The sequence below is a fragment of the Vicia villosa genome, linkage group LG5, assembly GCF_029867415.1.
Source record: "Vicia villosa cultivar HV-30 ecotype Madison, WI linkage group LG5, Vvil1.0, whole genome shotgun sequence".
Taxonomy (NCBI): Eukaryota; Viridiplantae; Streptophyta; class Magnoliopsida; order Fabales; family Fabaceae; genus Vicia; species Vicia villosa.
The window spans coordinates 150,301,729-150,318,462 of record NC_081184.1 but is presented as its reverse complement, the minus strand read 5'-3'; the positions used below and the strand labels follow the sequence as shown (position 1 = coordinate 150,318,462).

At 33.5% G+C, this 16,734-nt stretch overlaps 1 protein-coding gene across 2 annotated transcripts; it reads right to left on the bottom strand.

Moving 5' to 3' along the window:
* Positions 1–5,144: 5,144 nt before the first annotated feature.
* On the bottom strand, positions 5,145–12,756 carry LOC131603154 (calmodulin-binding transcription activator 2-like). Of its 2 annotated transcripts, none has more exons than XM_058875420.1 (13): positions 12,494–12,756; positions 11,915–12,034; positions 11,326–11,441; positions 11,062–11,150; positions 10,747–10,789; positions 9,671–9,848; positions 9,407–9,481; positions 9,011–9,288; positions 8,350–8,871; positions 7,245–7,936; positions 6,202–6,778; positions 5,669–5,992; positions 5,145–5,585 (listed from the first exon to the last, which is right to left on the bottom strand). In XM_058875420.1, exons 1-13 carry the CDS (start codon positions 12,531–12,533, stop codon positions 5,469–5,471), a joined length of 3,171 nt encoding a protein of 1,056 aa, XP_058731403.1. In that variant the 5' UTR covers positions 12,534–12,756; the 3' UTR covers positions 5,145–5,468. The 2 variants fall into 2 exon arrangements, with proteins under 2 accessions (XP_058731403.1, XP_058731405.1); XM_058875422.1 differs by having other exon boundaries at positions 9,011–9,261.
* Positions 12,757–16,734: the final 3,978 nt, after the last annotated feature.

Below are 16,734 nucleotides of genomic sequence, written 5' to 3'. Positions count from 1 at the left end.
TGAAGGATTACCCGAATTCTAGCAATTGGTTCTTGGCCAGCCTGCAAAAATTGAGCTATCTCCTTGCGCATTTGTTTCAGTTGAACATCTCTCTTGTTCTGTAACAGCTTCATACGTGAAATTGCGAGGTTCAGGCATGTTTTGCTACCAAAGACCAAAATGAAAAAAAGAATGAAAAACAAGTTTAGTACAACATTCACGTTGAGAAATAATCTAAACAACAATCTGCAAAAAGCACTGCCCAAATGATCCATTTCCAAAGTAAATATAACAAAAGATCTTAATATTCACAAATCACACCACAAATTATTATACAAACAATTCAACTGCTTCTTTTGCAACTTCTTCACCAAAAACCCTTTTGAAAGTGCTTCACATGCTTCAGGACAAGACAAAATCTTGTCAAAGCTTAACTCATTAGATTTACATTGCTGCATCCAATTTAACATCAGAAACAGTGGCAATTAGGAGATTGTTGAGACCCAATTTAGCGATTCTAGTAGAATTGAGTGGGTGGTTGCATTCTAGAGCGTGTTGGAGAATGGTTACATGGACGGAATTAGGGATAGGAGGAGTGAGGATTCGAGAGCAGAGACAGGTTTGGGTGGGTTTGGAACATGAAGGGCAAATGGGTTTTTTGGATTTACCCTGCGACATTGATGCAAGAGTTTTGAGTGATTTACGTAGAAGGAGGTTGAAGTTGATTTGGGTGTGAGTGAGAGAATTTTTCTCACCGATGAGTTTTTTGTTACAGTTTCTGGGTGAGAATTTTTCACCAGATTCATAAACCCCTTTCTGGGTGGAATTTTTCACCAGATTCCGGCCGCCGTGCGGTTGAACGAGTGAGAGGGAGAAGAAGCCAAAAATCAATAAAACCTAATTCTTTTTTATTTTGATTTCATTTAATTATAATTGAATGGTATTAAGTGTATTAATTTTGGCAATTATACAGTCATCTATCATTTTTGCCACATCATCAATTCATTCAAAGCCCAGTCAGCAAATATGGTAAAAGGGTGTGGTAAATCCAGATTTTGGGTTTTATAAGGGGCATTTAATAAAAAAAAAACTTCAAGGGGCCTAAACCAAAACTCGCTATATTGGCAGGGGGTGAAGTATATTAAACCCTATTAAAGAATATTTAACATTTGGAGATGGATTTAATCAAATCGAATATGAATGTTCTAATGAAGATGATGTTGTAGAAGGATTGAACTTTTGATTAAGTTGAAGATGAAAATGAAAAGATTTATTTTCTTAAACTTGAAAAATTTATAAAACTATTATTTTTTTATAATCTTTTGAATGTTACTTTTTATGATTTAGTGGACAGTTTATATAGTTTGATAAAAATTTATGAATATTACACTTTATTATGATGATATATTATATTTATTTTATAATTAAGTTAAAATTTTAAATAATTAATGAATTTATATATATATATATATATATATATATATATATATATATATATATATATATATATTTAATATAATTTTTATATGAGGTAAACTCTATGATTTTACGTTTTAATTTTACTTAAGTAAATCGAGTCAAGGTAAAAACTCGATTCTGACAACCTTACTTACGAACTTCTATTCCTAATCTACATTCTTCTTCTAGAATCTAAATATCAAGTCTATCTCTTAACACATGGAGCCAAAAATTGACTTTGAATATGTTTTAAAAAAATTGGCTTCGGGTATGTTACAAACAGTATGGACCGCTTCTAAAAGATTTGACCATTTTGAAAAGGATAGTGGGATTTAAGATTGGCCGAAATAGATATTATCTCGAAGAGTAAACGGGTTGTGATCGGCTCCAAGATGCAAGTAGAGTTCGAGAAGATCAAAATAAAACTAGCTTAATATTGTACAATGAAGCTTTCTATCACCAAAGCATTTTATCAAATTAAGGTTAATCCTCACTCGAGTCCTGTTATGAACATGATTTTGGGGCTAAGAGAAATAGAGAGAAACTACACTAAAAAGAAGCTAATAATTCTAAAACTAATTTCTTCATTCATTTTCTTGATGGTAATTACATTCATCAATCACTTATTTATACCAATAGCATAAACTAAATACTCACTATCTAGATCCTTCTAAATGGGAGTGACTCACCATTATTAATTATAATGGGCTTACCAAACTTGGGCCTAATTCGTTACATTCCACCAATCTTGAAAAACAACCTTGTCCTCAAGGTTGTAAATATAATGTTAAAGTTGCTTCCAAGATCCCATTGCCTAAACGGAAGAATTGTAACAACATATTTATCTTGAGACAAACCATTCAAAAAGATCTTTCTTGTCTCCAACTCATGAGGCAATGCAGAATTTGGAATGAACACATTAAAAGCATACCTCATTCTCTTATCCTTAATGCAGGTAATAAGTGTCCTTGTAAGATAAGACCAGTCAGGCTAAGAATACAAGAACACAAAGTTGTGTAGAATATTTGATTATGTATTTCCATGTCATAGCTTTTAAACAACTTATCTTGGAATGTGCTTGCAAATCCATCACACCCAAGATAGTCGATCATTAGGAGAACGCCCCAAACAATATTTTTCCTTCCTCTACCATATGGACTTATGTCAGTTCTTGCAGGATATAGATGAATATTGAGCAGCCAAGGGTTACTAAGAACTAAGGCTAACGAATAATCAGTTCCTTTATATCTCTTCTGTGAGTCCCATACCTCTTTTTTTTTACTATACTTTCAGGAGATCTTACATCTAATAGTATCACAAGTTGACAACTAGTGGAATACCTATCAAAGAGCTTAGACCAATTTTCTTTTCCTCTATCCCATGGAATCTTCAAAGAGGATTGCAAATACTTGGGAAAAACATCCATAACAGACCCAAAATCAGTATCAATGCTAAGAACTAAAGCACCATTAGCAATATAACTAACAACACGGGAGTTTATTTTTCTGAAAATGTTAACCAGACTATCAAGAAAAGTCATACCTAGATCCTTGAAATTATCAGTATAGCTGGTACCACAATTATTAACCCACCAATCATTAACCCACCAATCGTTCATGCCTAGAAACTGTTTGACAAAATGTTCAGCCCAGAAAATATTAGAGTTACCTCTAAAAGTGCTAACGATGTCGTCACCGTCGATCTCAGGTAGAACCCAATCTATTTTGCTCCTTATACCAGAACCATAAGGCCACGTGGTTTTACCGATGCAGGAATCAAAGAGGATATGCCGGTAAGTGACAAAGAATTGCGTGAGAGCTTCGAAGTCATGTTGCACATCGCGGAGGTCATTGACGCGGGAAAGGTTTGTTGCTTGCAGAGGTATTTTATCGAACACATAGTGGGCACCATGTGAGAATCCAATTTCATTATATTTTCTTGCAAGAATGAGTTTACTGATTCTTGTGAAATTCATTGTATTACTTTTTGATGGTGTTAGGACTCGCTGTGGTATTGACGGTGTTGGCCGACCGGTGTCCGGCGGTTCTGGCTTCGGACGATTTGGTTTACAAACCATCATATTTGGTGGCGTGGGTGGTGGTCCATGTCGTAGCAAGGTGACATCCGGTAAAGAAAAGGTGACCAAAGGTTTCAGTAAAGATGATTCCGGCGAAGATGAATCAGGTAGCTTCGGCGGACCTGGATCGAACGGTGTGTTGGAAATTGACCCATCTGGTACGAGAGGGAAAACAATATCATTATAGTTGGAATGAGGCTTGATGGTAGGAATCATATCAGTGATTTTAGCAGTGGTCGGAGGTACTACGGAAAAAACCGGTGAATTTGTTGCTGCTTCACAGTGGGTGTCGGGTAAGCAACTCTTTGGTCATCAACAACAAGTTCTGGATCAGAGATGAAATCTTCAAGGATAGAAGTTTCTTTTATGGGTTTCGTTGATTCCAGATCTGGCTTTGTGAAAACAGAGTTCGAAAATTCCGAATATGGCTCCCCTGCTTCATCTGACTCTGGCATAACCTCTCTAAATTCAGGTTTGAAACACCATAGAATAGCGGTAGTAAAGGCTTCCCAGCTTGCTAACCGATGCTTTTGAGACCATTGCAACCACCAATGGAGAGCTCGACCTCTCAATCTTGAAACCACTCTGGCTAGTTTTTCTGAGTCTGATATTCTATTTGCAACAAAACATTTTTCCGTACAAAGAATCCACCAATAGCAATCATCATCTCCATTGTATATTGAAATATTGAAATTGTTTTTCTGAATGGTTGATTGTGGCTGGAAAGCTGGGTTGTTGTTAGTGAGAATGAGATGTTCATATGTTTGTGGATTCAACAAAGTATGGGTGTTGATAGTTGTAGAATCATGGTGGTAGTGATGATAATAATGGTAAGGAGGAGAATTCATGTCAATGAAAGCACCATTTGTTATGAACATGATTTTGGGGCTAAGAGAAATAGAGAGAAACTACACTAAAAAGAAGGTAATAATTCTAAAACTAATTTTTTCATTCATTTTCTTGATGGTAATTACATTCATCAATCACTTATTTATACCAATAGCATAAACTAAATACTCACTATCTAGATCCTTCTAAATGGGAGTGACTCACCATTATTAATTATAATGGGCTTACCAAACTTGGGCCTAATTCGTTACAAGTCCTTTGTAGTATCTTGCTCTTAAAGTTATGGAATAATCTCCTTATATATAAGCTGGCCTGTCACATTTAATTAATGAGCTAATCTCTCGCAATATGTATTATTTCAGTACAAGATGGCCATGCTTAAATTAAAAAAGGGACGTTTTTTATTTTATTTTTAATAAAATTTAGGACGAGAGTAAGGTACCCAAATCTATGAAAAGTACTCGGAAAGAAAGACATTTTATTTATCTAGTCTAAGAAAGAAAGATCTTCCGTTCGCAGAGTACTCAGAAAGAGAGAGATTTTATTTACAACGAGTAATGATCCAATTTATTCTTGAAAGGAAAACAAATGTTTTGGATGTGCAAGTGCTCATAAATACTCAATTATGTAAACACTTAAAAATGTATACTTCTATACCAATAATATCAATATTACCCATTATATAATAATATACCACGCGATAACAGAAGCCGGAGCTATTTTGGTGATACTTAAAGATGTAAACAGTTGGAGCAAAGGCAAAACTCAAAATAGAATAAGATTAAGAATACAAAAATGGTATATTAATAACTAAAGAAATATTCAAAACCCTGTGTTATATAAATATCAACATATATAAAATCAAAACATGTCTAGATTTCAGTATACGGACGGTCAATCTGAATTGATATTCTAGTTTTCACAATCTATTTATACCCAGCCTAGGATCAAACTAGTTTTTGGTAGAAAACATGACAGCCTAGGATCCAAGTAGTTCTGATTATTATATGTATATCTACACCATGTAAGATGTTTCCCATGCAAAGATAAAACTGATGGGCCATCTACTAACAGAAGAAAAGAAAGGAACAGCCACCAGAAACAATCAATCGAATGCTATAGGTAAGAAATTATCATCATCTAAAAGCATGTCAATATCAATCAAATCCTCCACACCATCAACCGCTTCTTCCGAATTCATCAAACTCGAATTACATGGCTTCTATGTAAGATAACAAAAAGAAATGTCATTAAACCAAAAATATTGGTTAATTTTAACATAACATAAGACATGTCAGAAAATACCTTTTGGCGGAAATCATCTACTACATTTAGCAGTCGTCTGTACTGAGCCCGAGCTTCTGGATACTGAACCATGGACTGAACTCTTGAAAGAGCCTTTTGGAACCTTTCTTCACTTTGTTTCCTCCCTTCCTTGAAAAAATCATAATCATCCTCCTTCACAAGATTGTTGTTAGGTTGGTTGGGGACATTATTTACGGCATCTGGTCGAAATCCTCGTAAACCACTGCCCTTGCGCCTCCACCGTAGTACAACCTTCTCCAGGATTCCCACAGACCAAATGATTGGTTTAAACTTCTTTCTTACCTGGTGACCTCTTACATGGGCCTTTAACACCATGGATTTAAAGTCAGTATATGGATGTATGTATCAAATGTTTAAGGACAAATAATAAGAAAACAACGAAGAAAAAGAAAGAGTTATATCTATGATCTATGGATGAACTCGGCCCCTAGCCTTCTATGGCAACCAGGCTGAAAAGCACAAACATATATAAAATAAAAAGACCATCTAGGAAAGAGAGCAGCTGGATGAACCTGGATTTTAACAACTCTTTCACGAATGAACAAGAATTCTTTTCTCTTTGTCCAGCCACGGAACTTTTTCTGTATTTGTACTGCGGCGGCATTTGCTGAACCTTTCCCATGAGTAGATTTGCAAGCCTTAGAAGCTACAAGAGAAAGAGCCTGCTGATCTGACAATCCAAACTCATCATCATCGTCATACTGAGCTAACTGCTTTTTTTGAAATGATTGCATTCTAAATACTTGATGTATTCTACCAACAGCTTGTGTAGCATTGCGGACAGCATCAAGAGAATCCTTAAGGCAGATAACATCTGGTATATCTCCCCAGAGCACAGGTGTCGCAGTTCGTTCTGAAATCGTCTGTACGACATTCTTTTCTTTTGTACCATCTTCATTTGCATCAGCCACTGTGAGTGATTCAAGGTGGCTAGTTAATAATGACTCGGCAAGAAAACCTGATATTCCTTTGTGGCCACAGCTAGAAGCAAGATCTGCAGGTGTTCTTCCTGAAGGGAATGCTGGACATGGATCTGTCAATGCTCCAGCAGCTGCACCCATGGAGACAAGGAGACCAACTGTTCGTTCCCTGAGCATATATAACAACTAATTAGCATAAACATAACTAATTAGCATAAATAACCGATTCATGTTATGCTAGATGGAGATTATACGACAGTTTCAAAAAATAATATTCTTAAATTAGGCTTCTTATAATATAAAAGGATTAATCAACCCGACTTTAGCATATAAACCAATGTATTTTTTCAAAAATACTTTTAAACTAATTTACATTCACCTGCATGAAAACCCACTCCGAACTAGGTATCAAAATAGTATGTATTTTTATTATGTAGATTTTTGTGTATGATTTGCAAATAGGCCAGTGTTTGGAATTTCCGTATCCCCTAATGGCTCATATGCAATCAAACCTAAAATTCTAAAACACCAAAATAATGGAGAAAGGCAATATAGCAAAGGAAGTTTCAATCAAAAAATAATTGCAGCATGCAAAATCTATTCAAAACAACAAAGAAAATATATCGGGTCCTTACCTGCCACATGATGCAGCCCAGTGTAGAGCAGTCCATCCATTCACATCGCGGAAATTAATATTAACTCCAGAAGTTACAATTGGTGCTATGGCCCAATCATAACCAAGAGCAGAAACTAAATGTAATACACCTTGCCCATCTTTACCAATCACATGAGGTCCTTTACCAGTTTCAGTTACTTTGTGAAGAAGCCATGAGTACAACTTTTCCTTAACCTGCCTGTGAAACATATGCATCTTCAACATGTATTTTGATGTACCCATATCTCCAGTTGGCTCTTCATTACTCGAATATTCCTCTTCCTCTCTCAGTGAAATAAGCTTAAGAATCAAGTTTTGTTTCTCCATATCATCCTCAAAAACTTGATCTGAAAGATGCACTGAATTCAAAGTAAGCAATTCTTCCAGTTGCAAATGAAGCATCAGTTCATTAGAGCTGTTAAAATAATCTGCCAAATCCACATTTCTAGTGAAGCCCTCTCTGAACTCAAATTCCCGAACTTCACTACAGGCAAATCTATTGGAAAAGGTTACGTAGAAAGGGACCCGTCCAATCTCATGAGGTGGAGCTTGACAGCATAGAATTCCATTAGCTAAAACCGTAGCTGGAACTTCAACTTCCCCAAACATACAGGACCAGTTACATGTTTCCACATTTGGTTTACTCTTCAAAAATGTTCCAACAATCAACACCTGTATGGTTTTGAGAAGGACATGTCATTAGAACTACAATATGTGTTGTAGCAGAAACCGGCAGAAAAGAGTAAAATTATTATCATGTGTAAAATTCTAAAGCAAACTGAAATCATCAGGATACATCATGAAATACAAAGTACTTATATAAGATGGGAAAAGTCCAAATATGAAAGAATAAAAAGACAATATGCATCTGACCAGAACAAAAGATGAATAGATAAACAGAGTATCAACTTAGATGTGAGATTCACACAACTATATACTTCTTAGGCAACCATTTATTGTTCTGAGGTTTCTTCTTTTATTGGATATATGCTGGGAATAAGTAATTAGTACGTATGATACATTGAAATTTCTTTTGATATTTTATGCACATCTATTGCATGTAATTTGTTTCACGTAATAAGTACCTGAATTTCTGATTCAGCATAAGCCCATTTAGGTGAAAAATCATGAATGCTAAACAGCTGGTCTTGAGATAGGGAAAGGTTCAATGAGGTATCATCTATCACATTCCCAGATTCATCTGTGCCCCATGGAATACCAGGGGAAGACTGCATGTGCAGATCATCCACCGATGCAAATGCTGTAGACATCCACCTAGAGAAGCTATCAACCTTACTCAGGCTTTCTTCTGCATTCATAAAAGCACGCTTCATGTTCAAGGAATAGTTGACACTGGCTTCGCCATGAGTTTCAAAGTCAGATTTCGGTGCATCCTGAGATTGTGCATGCTCATTTGACATGTTTTGCAGCACAGGCTGCTCTTTTGGTTCACAATTAAAATAAAATGGGTCCAAACCAATTTCTGGACATGCATTATTAGTTTCTTTTCCCAGTAGTTCAGCGGAATAATCAGATTCAAATTCCGAAGTCAACGATTGAGTAAAGCTCCACTTAGGAAAATCTCCAGTATTGTCTTCAAAAGGAATCTGGATCAACAATTCAAATAACAAAATGGAAATAGTTATTTATTTTTGCTAAATCTCAGAAACTGGTGTTGGTAGATCAAATATAAGGCTGACTCGAGATCATTGCACTGCAGATATCACTAGCAGTAACAGTAAGTACCTGCCAATTTGATTGGAGAGACTGTGAGGCCCTTCCTTCAGTAAAGACAGCATCTTCTTGTTCAAGGAAGTTGCTCATTGAACTTGGTGGAATAGAATTAGACAAAACAGGGGAAGGATCAGTATACAATCCTGCAGATTTCTCCATGCCATTGTCCCAGGATGCTATGTTGAGTGCTCTCTGACCCTCGATGTATGTAGTATCACTAGGATTGGATTTACCCACTTGAACAAGTGGGAGGTGATTTGGTCCTGAAATCGATAACTGGCCATGATCACCTAAACATTAATGTTAAATACAAGGTACAAAATCATTATCTCACACCAAAAAAAGGGACAAAGTAACCTGAAAAGGGATGCGTAAGATATGAATTATTTGAAAGAGCGTCAATCTTACCCATTAGGGGACCATTCCCCAGACTTTGCGACTCGTGAAAGGTTTGAAATCTCGGGCTTGCTTGATGAATATCCTCTGGGAAGTAATTCGTTTAAATCTTTTAGCAATGATCAAATGAACCAAAATATTATGCAATTACACATGCATATGCAATTATACGTTACAACAGTGTATTGAGATATTTAAAGCCTTGGCATATTTAAATCAGATTATAAAGATCATGTTTTATAATGTATCATCAATTAGATACTAAACCAGAATTACCTGAATCTGCTTCTTCACATAAAGAAGTTAATGTGCTTGTTGGGCTCATGGAATCCGCACTTCCTGAAGGCATGTTAACAGAATTTGCAGGAAATCCAGATGACACAGAGCTGCCCTTGTGGGAATCTGATGTAACCCCATTAGTATCTGTACTTGCACCAATATTTGTCTTGTTAATCTGAAAGATGAATAACCCATCAATCATTTATTAATAAATTATTACAGTTACCTTCACAAGTTTTTTTCCTGATTTCAAGAAAATTATTACAGAAATAGCATTTATAGTCTTCAAAAGGATTGTGCAGCTTACTTAGTATCATCGAGTTTGAATTAATAATAATTAAAACAGAATTCCTTCCCTTGTAGGAAGATAATTTTATAATTTAGCAATAGAAAAGAAATAACAGTGTGATAGTGAGAGAGATGGGTGATGAGAGGAAGCTCGAAAGAGCGAAATAAGAGGAATACTAATCAATGAGTTGAAGTGAGAGACAATGAAAACTTTAAGGATGAAGAAACTCAAAATTGACTCGGCTCAAGCTTCTAGATGCCCATACATTCACAGGTTAAAACTACACCAGTATCGAAACGAAGCTATTATTGGTCTAGTGAGGTGTGATGTAACAACTCGGACTCAAGACCGTTTCGATTTAGTCATACTTTCACATACTAGTTTTATCAAGCAAGACAATTAGATGTTCCCTTCATTCAGTTTAGAGGGAAACTTAGGATGAAGAAACTCAATATTTACTTGGCTTGAGCTACTAGATCCATACATTAACAGGTTAAATTGAAAGTGAAAATTAACAAAACCAAGCTAAGTATCGGTATACTTGGCTTGCTCGGGTGAGGTGTGATATGACAACTCAAATTCCCGATCTTTTACATCTAGTCACACTTTCCAACACTAATTATATCAAAGAAATTAATCCTTTTTAAAAAATATAAATTAACATGCCATTAAGGATAACAATGTTGTCGAGTCTAAACTTAGACCAACACATGAGAAAGAAGAAATCCATAAAAATACCACCAGAAATAAAAATATTGTAAAATAAATAAAAGAATAAAAATACCTTTACATCCAAGTAGTGGACAAATACTATATTCGTCATATCCCTGCAGTAAAACAATTATTCAGAAGACCATTTGCTGATTAATTTTAAGAAAAACACAACATTTCAGTAAACTTTATTGGAAATTTGAAAACTTGCCAACAGAAAACAGTTAAAACTTAAATAATATACTGTTACTATAATTGACAATTAAAAATGCATCAATGCAGTACTTGGAAGCTCAGCATGCAACTGCCATGTGGAATGTTGATGTACTGGGATCGAAGATACTCATTACACAAAATATTAAAAAGTATAATATGTCACCATACTCACTGTTCAAGCATCCAATAGCTTCGCCTCTGGAAATTTTCATTCTCTTCTCCATGGGCATAGTAGCAGTGTAACACGTCAACACTTCCCACCTATATTCAAAGGATATTACAATAACAGCAAATCATTATTTTGATGCAGAAAGATTTATTTTACAATTAGAAAATATTAGATAAAATAATTCAAGTCATCTTATGTGTGTGTGTGTGTCACTCACAAAGCTTTTAATAACCACAGACTAAAAACCAAGGTAAATCCCATGATTACCTTCAACTTTTCATGAGCTTCCCTCACAGTTTTTCCATCTTTCTTCTTTCTCCAGTTGTGTCCATCCTTTCTGAAGTATCTCAAAACCTTCCGATCAAAAAGAAAAAGTGATCCACCTGAACTCATGAAAAATACATGTCAAAAAGTACTCTGAGAGCATGAAGTGACATTGCAGGCAAAAAAATAAGTCAACTATGAAGCAAAACATTAGCAAGACCTAAAAATTACTAATAGCACTCTACAAACTACAGAGAAGAATTTCAGATATGAACTTAATAATAAGTGCCCTTTGTCTAGATAGAAGTGCTCATAGTCTTTAACTGAAATATCTAGTCAGAATTTATTTATGTTCAGACAGACAAGTACAGCCTCCACAATTGGCATCTAGAAGGCTGTCAAGAGAACATCCAAAATACGCAGTTGCAACAACCAATTGATGGAGGATTATTGACTTTAAGCTTCTTAACTCTTAAGCAATTGTACTACCAGATATATTGATAAGACTCAAAAAGGATGTACTAATAAATTAAACATAACATCTTGTCAAATAAATAAACTAAACACAACATGAGATAGTCAGAAACCATACTCGGAGGCCTATTAGGCGGTTCTGGTGTGAGTTGAAACAACTTATAATTACTAAGAATTTCCAATATTTCTGCAGGACGTAACCACCGATGCTGGGCTTCAAACTGTAACTGCTGAATATCTGCACATTGATAAATAATTAAATATAACATCAATTTAGATATTCAATCACTGTACTACTACCCCATAAACAGTCACAATAGTTTATACAAACTTCAAAAATGTAACCATTTATTTGTGCTGCTAATCGGCAAGGTCGAAAATCACATGCAAAGCAAATCACTACAAGCACATACTACCAATTTACAACAAACACCTATTAAATTTACATTAGCAGTAAAAAACAGTTCATTAAAGTTAATTTATAGTCAAACCATTCACATTAACATAAGCGCGGTCATTAGGTTTCTTCACTGTCTCCAATTAAACCTAATTGAGTCAACAAAATAATTCAAAACCCTAAGCCTCAGTAACGAAGCAAACTAGATATTCAAAAACAAAATCACACAACATGCAATCCAAATTTCACATAGCAACAAAAAAACGAAATCAGTACGAACAAAAAATCAAAGAAGCTTACCTAGTCGAGGAGCCAGTCCGTGAGAAGCACGCTCCGCCATGGCGAACACTGAAAAATCCGAGAGAGAGAGAGAGAGAGAGGGAGAGGGAGAGATTTACGCGGAGAGGGATATATATCACTGTCTGAATCTGAAGAATACACCGACTTTTTCGCACTTTACGTTCTTTTCGCTCTTTCCAGTCAGCTTCTTTCTTCGCTTCTCTGACACAGTGACGTAAAAGACGTTATGGATTGCTCATGACTCTTTTTTTTACTACTCACATGATAAACCTTTCTGGTCTAAATTGAATTGATTATGGTAATCCCCAAAATGCCTTTTTATTTCACCCAATCATTGTTTGACGCGTGGATGGTTGGTGGAGCCATCGGTTTCTTTTTAACACGTGCATCATTCCGATCTTGTGTATTGTATAAAAAATTGTATATTTGTATATATTTTGATTTTTAATGTATTATTAATTTATTATTTTTAATTATATTAATCAATTTATATTATTTAAGTCATTTTGTATTTTGTATTTTATATTTTATATTTTACATTTTATATTTAAGATATTAAATACATTAATCTAGATAAAAATAGTAAATACATTAATGTATAATAATGATACCCTACTAAATTAATGTTTATCTTTGACCAAAAAATTAATGTTTATCCTTTTTCATTTATAGTTTTTTTTTTTAATTTTAGATTTCTTTTTTGACGGCTTTTTTTTATTTTTTTATTTTATCTTTCATTGATCAACTTAAATATAATTTTTTTTGAAAAAGGTACACCAAGTGGGTACCATCTTTTCCTTCAAATAAATGATAAAATAATAACATACCACCTTCACCAGGTCCTCACTCATTGATTTTGGAAGAAGGGAATATTTGTTGTGCATAAACATATAAAGGATAAAATATTATATATTATATTTTACAAAACATTTTATGGGTTTATTTTTATAACGTAAAGATAGCATTGTTAAGAAAAAAGTTAAAATGTATTAATGTAAAGAAAAATAATAAAATTCAAAAAGAATAAATTTAATAAAAATAAAAAAGCTAAAAGAGAAAAAAAATTAAAAAAGTGTTGTGATGAAGGGTTTGTTTCTTTATACATAAATGTCTCACTAAGTATACCTATTTCGGAGAAATATTTTATAAACTAACACAAAAGATTATTATTCTAAAACAATATATAAATATAGGTGAGGATGAGATAAAAATATATAATATTTTAAAAGTTTAATTGATGGACAGATAAGTAATATAATAAAATAATTATACTATATTTTGATTTAATTCATATTTTAATATGTTAATTTTGATATTTATTTTTAAGTTAAATAGATTTTAATTCTATTAATATCTTAAATTTCATTTTTATTCCTATTAAAAATATATATCTCATTACATCCTTTAAATCTCATGGCTACCTTGTGAAATTTCATTTATCCCCATGTTTCCATAGATGTATCCGAAAGCACTTTTATAAAAAAAAAAATGGTTTTTTTTCATAGGTGTGTGGAAGCGTTAAAACATTGTGAAAATAGAGTGTTTCGTAGATATATCTATGAAATATTTTGCTATATTTTAAATTAATTACATTTTTACTCCAAAACTCAATTTTTATAACAAAAATGAAACATCAAATTATAGTAAATCAAAATAGTGCAATTGAGGTTTTTCAATTATTTTGATTTACTATGATTTGATGTTCCATTTTTTTATAAGAGTTGGAGTTTATGAGTGAAATGTAATTGATTTGAAAATATAATAAAATGTTCTGTATATACATCTACAGAACACTTTATTTTCAAACCCTTTCGTAGAACTTAATTAATTTGAGATCTTCCCAATTAATTTGGGATTTTCACAATCAAACTATGTATTGTGTTAAATTTGGCAACTATAGAAGTAGAGGGATAAATTTGGCAACTCGCATGGTGTGAGAGAGATCCAAGGAATGGCGTAAAATATTTTTAAAAAAATTGACATATTTTAGTCCCTACAAATTTTTTATTAATTTAGTTTTTAGTCTATATTATCTTTTAAAATTTTAAAATTATTTAATTACACTTAAATTTTTAAATTTTTGAAAAAAAAATGTCCTACGTGTTTAGAATAGTACTAAATGTTTCTTTACCAAGCTATAGAATTTTTTAAAATGGGAAGAATTAAATATGAATTTTTTAAATTTCAAAATTTAATGATAAAACTAATGCAAATCCTGATTTATAAATTAAATTTTGAGTTTTTTTTTTGAGAAATTTTTATAACTTTATAAACATGTATGTAAAATAATCATTAAAAAATACACATTAGTTTAACAACAAGGACTAAAATATGTGCATAATAATTTTGTAGGGGTCAAAACATGTCATTTTTTTAATATGGACCAAAAACAAAATTTGATAATTTTATAGGGACTAAAAACATACTTATCCTTTTATTTTTTTTGTTATCGATCAAAATTTTTGTTTTATATTAAATCAAAAGAGAGCTTAGTCCATGAAATATATAAAATAAATAAATACAAAAATAGAGGACATTGAATCAAAATCTCAAAGATATCTAATTCTAAAATTAAGTAACTCTAGTTTGTTTCTATTGAACTCCAAAGTTACATTCGAAGTATATTATTTCACCACGTAAAATTAGATATTAATTAACCTAAGTTAGTTAGTTTCACTATATATTGATTTTCTTTCTTGTAAATAAGTGTAAAAAAAATAAAATAACCACAGATGGTTTATTGTAATTAATAACTATTAGCTTTAAATTAGTTTCCAACCATAAATTAACTCGATTTTGACTAAGTGTATCCTCCATAAATAGAATTGATCCCTGGTGAAGAACGTCATTACGTGGTTTTCAATAGCAAATTCGGATGAAAGCATTTAAATAATGAGCAAAAGTCAAGGCAGAATGTGAAGAATATAGCAAACACTACAAAGTGTGGAAGAATTGGGTCTTCGAAATTTTTTGAAGAAAAAGAGAAGAAAAAAGCAACGGAGGCCCCTAGATTTCATGCGAACAAATCTCCTCGTGGCGCGATGCTGAGAAAATTTCGGACACGCTTTACAACTTTAAATAGAGAATGTTGGGTTTTTTTTAGAGTTCTGAATTTAAGGGTTTTGGAATCCACTAAAGGCCTTTATCTTCCTTGATTTTCAACAAGGCAAATGTAGTGTAAGACTTAGATTTTTTTTTTTTTTCATTTTTGTAAGTTTTAAATTTTGAATTTCACATTAATGTAATTTTTTTTCTCTACTTTTATTATATTTTGGTTGGTGCAGTGTTACTAAGGTATTGCTTGTTTGTTTGTGAGGTACTGAGTTGGCGCTAATACCAATTGTATATATTTGGAATATTTGGATCGATCAGGGAAGTCGGCATAGGCAGAGAGCATGACGGATAGTGAACTAATATTAATCCTGAAGATCCTTAAACCGGAAGACTGCCTTCCTAGCTAGTCGATTTATATCCTCTAGCTCGGCAGGAACTATCCTTCAGCTCGGCAGATGTCTACCTCCAGCTCGACAGGATTCCTTTACCCAAGCCGACCGCGGCGGTTACGCGTATACAAAATACTGCTTCTGTTATGGGAGTTACGATCCCTTAAATAGATGACGACGGAGGTTATGGATAGTGACCATTAATGGAGGGAATCCAAGGTCGGCTTCAAAGTCAGAAAAAGGAAATTGTATATTGAAATCGTCAAGGACTCCAACATAAAAGTAAAAGAATTCTTCCTCAACACCTTGTGGATGAAAGAGGCAAACCGTCTCACCTTCCTCACAATTCTCTAGTATTATTTCCTTTTTGTTTCCATTCGAGGAGAGGTTTCAATTGGTGCGGAGTTTTCCTATATCACTATAATTGACTGCGGTGCTCTTGTAGCTTAAAACCTCTGAATATACAATGGATCCTCCCATTTCCATTAAGACTTATACGAAACATGATGAATCATATTCTAAGTCAGAATCACAAAAAGATTCATAGAGGTTTCCATAAACCTCTTGGATGATATGGGCGAACTCGTTTTGCTCTAAGTGCCATTTGAATGATTCCATTCATTGTTTCCAGAGAGCTCTTCTCTCTTCAGTATTACGAGGAATATATACACACCTCGACTCATCATACTCTAATAATAATCATTTTACAAAAAAAAGTTAAATGCAAAAAAGGGTAAGGGAGTTACCTGGAGAAGAATGAAGCAAAAAAGGTCAAAACTCTTTGAAAATCTTCAGGAG

What these genes read in the sequence shown, in the direction of transcription:
- LOC131603154 (XM_058875420.1), bottom strand. Translation starts at nt 12,533, where the DNA reads ATGGCGGAGCGTGCTTCTCACGGACTGGCTCCTCGACTAG. An exon ending in ATGTGAAGAAGCAGATTCAG is followed by an intron (nt 9,482 to 9,670) that starts GTAATTCTGGTT and finishes ATTACTTCCCAG; the next exon opens with AGGATATTCATCAAGCAAGC. An exon ending in CTCTCCAATCAAATTGGCAG is followed by an intron (nt 8,872 to 9,010) that starts GTACTTACTGTT and finishes TTGTTGATCCAG; the next exon opens with ATTCCTTTTGAAGACAATAC.